General features: G+C 38.2%; 1 protein-coding gene across 1 annotated transcript in view; it reads left to right on the top strand.

Annotated features, from left to right (window-relative positions):
- Positions 1-1389: 1389 nt before the first annotated feature.
- Positions 1390-8678, top strand: part of FRYL (FRY-like) — a 157322-nt gene continuing 150033 nt past the window's right edge. Inside the window, exons 1-2 of the mRNA XM_012639897.1 lie at positions 1390-1583; positions 7485-7538. Of these exons, the coding sequence (XP_012495351.1) occupies positions 1464-1583; positions 7485-7538 (174 nt within the window). The 5' untranslated portion in view covers positions 1390-1463. The remainder of the gene's footprint in view (positions 1584-7484; positions 7539-8678) is intronic.

Raw genomic sequence — 8678 nt, 5'->3', positions numbered from 1 at the left:
GTAGTGTAAAGTTAAAGCCAGGGGAACTTTCTGTTACAATCTTATGAATTTTAATTAAAGGAAAAGATGTAGTTTGTATACACTATGTTAAGACAAATTATAGTCTTTAATGATCCAAAATAATTTTTAATAAAAATTTTAAATCTCCTCCTTTTTTTTCCACAATGACATTTGTTAACAGATTCCCTCCTTTAATAATACACAATGTTGGATCATGAAACAGAATAAACAAACAGGTCATTGTTTAAGATAATGTGCACTGTGTCCAAAGGACTGTGAATTTTTGTTTTGAATTGTTTTTATTATACAGTTTTAGTCCTAGAATAGAATACATAATGTATTTTAACTTGGTATGATACAAAGATATTTTAGATAAAATATTAACAGTTTGTAATATTCTTTAGCTTATCTTTACAAATTTATGTATCTTGACCTGTTTGGTAGGGTAGTTTTGTTGTTTTTTTTTTAATTTGACAGAACAATTCCTTAAACATTTTGAATGTATATATTTAGAACAAATTTACCGTCCTATAATCATAGACACAGAAATCTAGCATTTGAATACTTGTGTTCTGCTTCCTCTTTCAAGGAAGACGTTACTTACATGACAGCATGTGGAAGGGGCAGTGTCTGGAGACCAGGTTGAGGTAGAGAAGTACAAACTTGCAGATTCTCCATGGATATTCCAGGCCATAGGCCATGACATAAACTGAGGTCCTAAAAGGTCTTCTGCGATTTGCTCCTTGACTGATGACTCTGACCTCATCCCACATGGCCCTTCACCCCTGCTTCCTCCCTTGAGCTCCAGCCACACTGGTCTTCTCATTTCTCCAACATGCACATTCAGTCTTGTGCTTTCTGTTCCTGGTGCTTTGCCTTGCTACCTCTTTTTCACCATTTAGGCCCAAGTTCAAGTGCAATTTCTTCCGCGAGGCCTTCCCCGAGCATGTTTTCCAAAGGAGTATTGCCTTTCAGTCCCCTAATCCTGTTCCTGTTTCATTTATTCACATCTGTTTTATTTCCTTCATTGCATTTGACTGTCTGATTGAGGTCTGTTCATTCAATAAATATTTATTGTGCACCTAGTATATGCCAGGTATCATTCTTGGGATTCACCAGGAACAAAGAAGGCAAAAGAGGATCCCTGTTCTGACAGAATTCACATTAGTGGGGTGGAGAGGGAAACAGGACATAATAACCATGATGTATAACTAAACTGTAGATTTGTAAAGGCAGCATGTTAGCAGGTGGCGAGTGAAATAGACAAAAATGGAGATTGGGAGATCTGGGTGGGGTTAGGGGCTGGACGCATATTAATTAAGGTGGTTATGGGAGACCTCTTTGAGTTGATTGCTAAAGTAGGGTTCTTTCGTTTCTTTTTAGCTTCCTCACCAGTCAGCAAAGTGAATAAGTATTGTGCTTCTTCCAACTTTCATTCCACTTGGGGAAAGAAGAACATCATCATGTCAAACATTACGATTGACCCAGATGTCAAGCCCGGTGAATATGTCATCAAGAGCCTCTTTGCAGAATTTGCTATTCAAGCTGAAAAGAAAATTGAAGTTGTAATGGCTGAACCCTTGGTGAGTAGAGCTGACTTACAAATCTGAAATGTTTTCTTGACTTTTGTATTAATCATTATAATATAGATTTTCCAAAGGAAATACTATACTTGAAAAAAATATTAAGGGATAGTGGTGACGTAGAAAGCTACAATGACTTTAGAATCCACTTTGGTAGGTTACTGCAGGTCACAAATGAACAAAAATGGGTTTCACCGGTGGGATTTGTGGAGACAGATAAAACATAACAGGAAATAAAGGGAATTTTAGAAGATACTGTGAGTTAACGCTAAGGCCATAAACATCCTTACAATAAACAAGTGAACATATTTTTACACTTTCGTGAGGCATGTTCGCAGAATGTTGGAAGCTCTCTGTGAATAGAGCCGATGGCAGGGAGGAGAGAAACTGAAAACAAATGTTTGGCTCAGTTTCTGAAGAGTTGTAAATGCTATTTTGATAGATAATACAGTGGTCGAACAATAAGAAGGAGAAGAGATTGAAGACAGACTTTTTAGCTATTGTATGTAGTTGGGAAACCTTTTCTTCATCTAAAACACGAATATCATCACTTCTGCTTTAAAAAATCTTGCTTGCTTTTCATTGCTGTGGAATAAATCCACGCTGTTGAAAGTTCATTCCAGGCTCTTCATTGCCTTGTTAAACTTTTTATACTATCTTCTTATTCTCCTGTCTTGACATATGTTATGATGCTTGAAATATCCTCTATATATTTTTCTGACCTGGTGTGGGTAATCTTATTTTTCTCTCAATCTAAAATGCTTTTAACTCCCTTTTTTTTTTTTAAAAATCTACTCATCCTTCCAGACTTCCCATATGTTCCCTCTAACATAGCGATCCTCCCCCAAGCTAAGCGAATCTTTGTTCTACCATAAAAATCTGTATATGCTCTAAGATTATGATTATATCATATTATAGTTAATTGCTTACATGTTTATCTCCTCCGATGTGAGTTACTGGATACCAGGAACCAGGTCTCTCATCTCTGTCTGCAGCATTGTCTGTTGGTGGATACTCGGTGGAGAAGGTGCTTGGTAAAGGTTTGTGTTCTACGTTGATTTTAGCCTTAGGAAACATAGCTGTGTTGTGTGTCTTTTGTTCTTCTAATAAAACATGATGTCATTATTCTAGCCAGAGCTTCTAATAGTTCTTTTAGAATAGTCTGATGCTGGCTGTATTTTATTCATTCATTCAACAGATAATTTCAGAGACATCTGCTATATAATCTAAAATGAGGTTATAAAAATATTGTTAATGGTGGTGCGGATTCCATCAGAACGTAGATGTTTCCACTCCGTCATCACAGATAGGAGAGAAGAGTCATCCCTGCTTACTCTTCCTGATACACCAGGAAAACCGCCAAGTCCTCATCGTATTTTACCGATTTTACCCTTTACACTCCTGTATATAACAACATGACTTCTTATCTAGGTCGCAGCTCTGCGTGCTTTGTTTTCATTTATGTCCAGGTCTGGGTAGATTGGAAATCCATAGCATCAAGATGAGATGATGACAATACATTCAATCTAATATTGTCACAATGTTTACATTATAGCTTCGGATGCTTTTATTGTGATTTCATTTATTTTGAAATTTATTCTGAACCCTTTTAGGTAATAAACAACCATCCAGGACGACTGAGTTCTGTAATGAAAGTCTTACAGAGTCTCTTAAAGAGAATAGCGTGCAGGGCTTATCAGATGCAGGGAGGCTGGCGCATGGCTCATGGTCAGTCGAGACAGGAGGTTACAGAAAACCTTAGAAGCACAAATGCCAATGGCTTTTGCTGAAAGAATTAAATCGACCGCTAAAAAATGAGAGAATTGGCATTTTTTATCCTCATATTAGAAACCATAATAAAAGCAGGTGAAGAAGGCCAAAACATTCTAAGGTTAGCTGAGCTTGGTTTTTAGCCACCGTTGCATTTTCATTTTAGAAGCAAGATTCAGGAAGGGCAATCAGTGATTGAAATTGCAGCTTGCAAACTATGCAATCCAATACCTTAGATTTCTTTCTTCCGAAAAGAAGATGGGTCGATCCTCAGGAATGACCCAGGCATACCCAAGTTTATTTGTTAATTTTTCAGATTGCCAGTGACTAGAAAAGAAGATAGGAGAAAAAAGATTTTTACCAATCACCTGCCGATTTCGACCTTGTGTATTTGGTTTAGGCCCAGCATTTTAAAAACTCTGCAGTTTCCACTATTTTTTGAGAATATTAAATATATATGTATTTTAAAAGGGCATCTTCTCCCTGTGTGATCTATTTCCTCAAAACGGCATTTTTCCGTTAGTTTTGCTTCTCACATGTTTATTTGAACGTGTTACAGTTTAAGAATGAGGCACTAAACAGCAGTGTCCAAGGACTGTGGTCTTCAGTGTGTTATCATCGATGGACCGTCGATGCCAGGTTTTTTTCTGGCGGCTACTCAGAGTCCTCAGAGAAGGTTCCTACAGTACCACGAGTGGGAGAGTCGAGGCTTTGGCTGCTAGCGTTCTGGGGAGCTAGAATCGGGAAATGACTGGGGCTTTTGATATTCAGTATATAAATTTTTACTTAGCTGCCCTGTCTTCAGCCGTCACGTTCCCCGGCCGGCATCTCTCTGTTTTGCCCTTTCCTAAGACAGGCAGCTCCTCTGTGGTAGGTGGAGGATGGTCGCCCGGCTAAGCGGACGGGGAATGGAAGGCAGGGTCTAAATCTTCCTTAAACGATCTCTTTGTCATGCTCACCTCGCCTTACTTTCAGAGTGCCCGAGTTCTCATCTTTCCTTTTCTTGCTCACTTCCCTCTGGCTGTGCCAAGTGTCATCTTCTCCTGGGTCATGTCATCTCGAAAACCTTGGTCCCCGCCCCACCTTCCTCTCCCGAGTCTACCTATCATCATACACGTTTCCTTTGCTCTCTCAGTAGACGTCGGCTCTGCGAGGGCAGCAGTTGCTTTTCTTTTGTTCGTGGCTGTGTCTGCGGAGCCTAGAGTGGCGCCTGGTGGGCCGCGCACCTGGTAAATAGCGTGCGTGAAAGATGAGCGAGTGGCTGAAGGGACAGGCTGCTGGCTTTCCCCCTGTCCTGCTTAGGAGTCGTCACTGGTGAGATAAGTTATATTCTTCGTCTGCTTTTTACCTTCTCTCCCACGGTCTTTGTCCTTGTGCTTTTAGCCCTTATAAAAGTTATTTTACTGTTGTTCTGTGGGGTTTTAGGAGAGAAGGAAGGTATGTGCACTGGGCGAGTGCGGATCCTCCCCGCTCAGTCCACTGATTCAAATGCTCCTCTCTTCCGCAGACAGCCTCGCAGATGCATGGAGAAACGGTGCTTTACTAGCTAGCCCAATCCAGTCAAGTCGACACCTAACATTAACCATCACAGCTAGATGACTTTTCACGTTGTAGTCTTGGAGCATGCTGTATTTTTCCTTCGCGACACTTTCCTCAGTTTGTAATCGTGTATCAAGGTGACTAGCTAATGTCCCTCTCCCTATAAGCTTTGCTCACCGTTATATCCCCAACACTGAGAGTGTCTGGTTCTTATGAATCTGGGGATAAATTATAAATATCACACACAGTAGAAGTGGAGCAAGAAAAAATGGAAAAGAAAATCACATTTTTTTGTGTGTGTGTTGAAGCACACAATCCACGGTACGGTATAACTATCTTAGACTTCACCTCAGGGTAATATTTCATTAATTATATGCTAAGCGGTTATACTTTTTCCCTTACATTATAGGTTGTAGACTTTTAAAAAAAATTTGAACTATCACGGAGTTAAAAGCTTTTTGTTGTTGTGTCAAATTATGAGATTGTTATACATGCCGATGATATAATTCTAAACATATAAAATGAATATTATTGGAAATGAACATATATTAACAAAAATAGGAATAGGCAACTTAACAAATTTCTTTTAGTCTTTGGCAGATCAATTAGAAAAATCACCAAATTAGAAAACAGTCATCCACCAAATTTATTAATAAGAAAGCTAAAGTTAGGATCAATAAAAATAAAAGCATCGTTTTTATGAAATGAAAAACAATAGGAATATTGGCAAATAAATTCAAGATAAGCTCTTTGTGAACTCAAAATAACAGTTAAGTCACATCAATGATAAAGAATTCAGAAAGGTTCGTAATGAAATTTTGTGTAAGAGACTGCATTGTGCAAACTCATGGACTGTAACAGCATAGCTGCCATATTCTGAGTGTCACTTTCTAGCTGTATGACTATGGACAGGTATCTTCTTTGTGTCTCAGATTTCTCATTTCCTAAATTAAGTATAATAGTATCTATTTCATAAGATTGTTACAAGGGTTAAATAACGTCTGTAACATGCTTAGGATGGGGCACGGACACGCAGTTCAGTCAGTTGTGCTATGATGTCACGTTTGTGCTCCTAAAATCACTATGCAATGCAAATAACACAATAAAAATCACAGGGCTCAGGGACACACAAACAAGATAGCAACCTCACAAAGGTGGTTGTACCGTTTGTGTATGTGAAATGTTTAAGAACTGCATAAATACTGAGATAAGTACGAAACTTGAAAAAGACCCAAAACTTTCTTGTGGAAGCGGGCTTCTGAAGGGTTGCAGCTTGTGGAGTTACTGTCAAGGGGTGGAAAGAGGCTTATCCGAAATCTGATGGGGAGTTGTGACACCAGGCACGGGGGCGTAACTTGCAAGATGTGTTAAACCGAAGCTCCTGGTGGGCACTCGAGGGTGTGTGTGTGCGTGTTCTGTGTGTTCCCGCAAAGATCAGTTGCGCTGGGTGCAACTTTCTACATTCACCCTAGGATTTTCTCATGGGTGAATTTGTGCATAAGTACATGGGGAAGTCATGAAATCTGTGTTATCTTCAAATTGTTCTCTAATGTTGAAATAAATTCCCATTTTCAAAATAAGCACAGAACTGACGATGAAAAGCATGTGTAGGGCATAGGGTAGGTACTTGGTACATGGTGTGCCGAATTGTTAGTTTACTTTCAAGACTTAAAAAAATTGTAAGGAGACAAGAGTTAATGTATCAAATGCTGAGATGGTGCCTTGCCCACAGTCAGCACTATCAACCATCATTCAACTCTAGGAAATTATCAAATTATTAATAGAAGAATTGACTTAGCAGTGGCTATACTTCTAAATAATATAATAATAAGGGGAAATTTTGAGGAAAGAAACTACTTTTCCTAAGCGATGGTTCCAGACAGTCTACCAGCTTGTTTTTCATGGTTTCTAGGACTAGAAAATTCCATACTTCTTTGAACTATCATAGTGTACGGAGAAAAATGGAAAGCTTCTCGTTTTTTTTTTTTTTCTTAAACTAGCGTATTACTGATACCAGTATTTGACAATCGCCCTGTTTTTTCAGATGAGAAAATTGAAACACAGAGACGGTAAGTCACCAGCCTAAGGTCATTCACCTAGAAGTGTCAGGCCAGCTGTCAAAGCAAGGCCATCTGGCTACATGGGACGTGCTCATAATCACGGCACTACTGGGCTGCTCTTCAGTAAACACGAGTGGAAGCAATCGATCAGCAAAAGAAATAACGAATGAACACCACATGCTATTGACTGTTGAGCTTGAATCTGAATAAGTCCTGTGTTGAGTTTTAAGCTTGTAATCTAAGAACTGTTGAACCGAATCTGTCACGGAGGGAGACCTCGTGACGCTGCCACTCTTTGGTTTGGAGAGGATCTGGCTGAGAGCTCTGACTGTAGAGCCACACTTGGGGATGAGGGCATCGAATCCTAGTCGTGTGACCTTGGGCCAAGTAAAGGTTTTCCTTTCTTCGAAACAACATAATTATAAATGAAAAAAAAAAAGCAACACCAACTCACAATTTTAAACTGTTTATCATATTAGGAGATTTCTAATAGTTTGTATTTATACTTTATTTTTTAATATTTTTATTGTAGGAGAAGCTGTTGTCCAGATCTCTTCAGAGGGGTGAAGATCTTCAGTTTGACCAGGTATGTCAATTTTGGGGGGATATTTTTTCCTGGAAAGAAAATGTTCATCATGATAGTTGGTCCAAATACATCCAATCTTAAGAAATTCCCTTATTTTGTTTAGTGATCCTCTATACCCTCACATACTAAATTCATTTTGGAAGTGGTAGTTCTTTTGTTTGTTTGTTTGTTTTTTAACAAGTAATAGAATGAGCTGTGAACTTTATTGATTTCAGTTCATTTTAGCATTTGAAAACTTTTTTACTTTTCATTGTTTATCTCTTTAAAGTGCCCTTTTAAAATTTTTCTTAGAAAGTTTTCAGCTACATTCCTCAGTCTTTGTGTACCAACTGCTACAATTTTTATGTGACAATATTTTACCTTTTAATATTTTTCTCTGTTGGGGCTCTCAGAGCCTGTATGTATTCAAATAGAATACCAACATCTAACACCTTATGTGATATTTTTCTAATGGTAAATCTTCCTCTTGCTAAGATTAAATGTTGGATCAAGTGTTATTTTATCATAATTATTATTATATGTTGATTATTTGAAAAAAGCAATTACTCATATTAGCTTTTTGTTACCATCTAGTATTCCTGGCCTGCTTTACTCAAAATTATGTATCTAAGAAATAGAAGTTAATGTTCATGTTAGGCTAATTGATTTGATAAAGAAGACTGGTTAACATTACCTGGTAGAGGCTTCTCGAAATACTGTGTTCCTGGATCCCACTCCAGTTCTGCTGAATCAGAATCACCAAGGGTGGTGGTCTGGCACCTGTGTTCACAGCATGCGTTAGTAAATAGCCACTGATCTAAAAAGAAACCATAAATGGGAAGGTACGTCCTCTGATCGTACTGTAATAAGATCACCTTATACAATAGTTTTCAAATCCTGTGCCTTTACAGAAATTATTTAGATTATTCACATCGTGAGTCTGCTTTCCTAATCAATGTCTAAGGGGGTTCAAATGTGATTAAACATTTTAAGGAAAATTTTTCCATTTGTGAAGTGACAAATGGAAATCTTAAGTAAATGATTAATAAAAATTATAAATGACTGTGCCTCATAGCCTCTTTTTTTTCCCCTCACAGTATAAAGCTATGCGTGGTGTAGACTGTTTTGGTATTATGTTGACAGTAGCAGATGGTGTTTTAT

Source organism: Propithecus coquereli, unplaced genomic scaffold, assembly GCF_000956105.1.
Source record: "Propithecus coquereli isolate 6110/MARCELLA unplaced genomic scaffold, Pcoq_1.0 Scaffold143, whole genome shotgun sequence".
Taxonomy (NCBI): domain Eukaryota; kingdom Metazoa; phylum Chordata; class Mammalia; order Primates; family Indriidae; genus Propithecus; species Propithecus coquereli.
The sequence above is the reverse complement of the archived record's forward strand: the minus strand, read 5'-3'. Positions and strand labels throughout refer to the sequence as shown.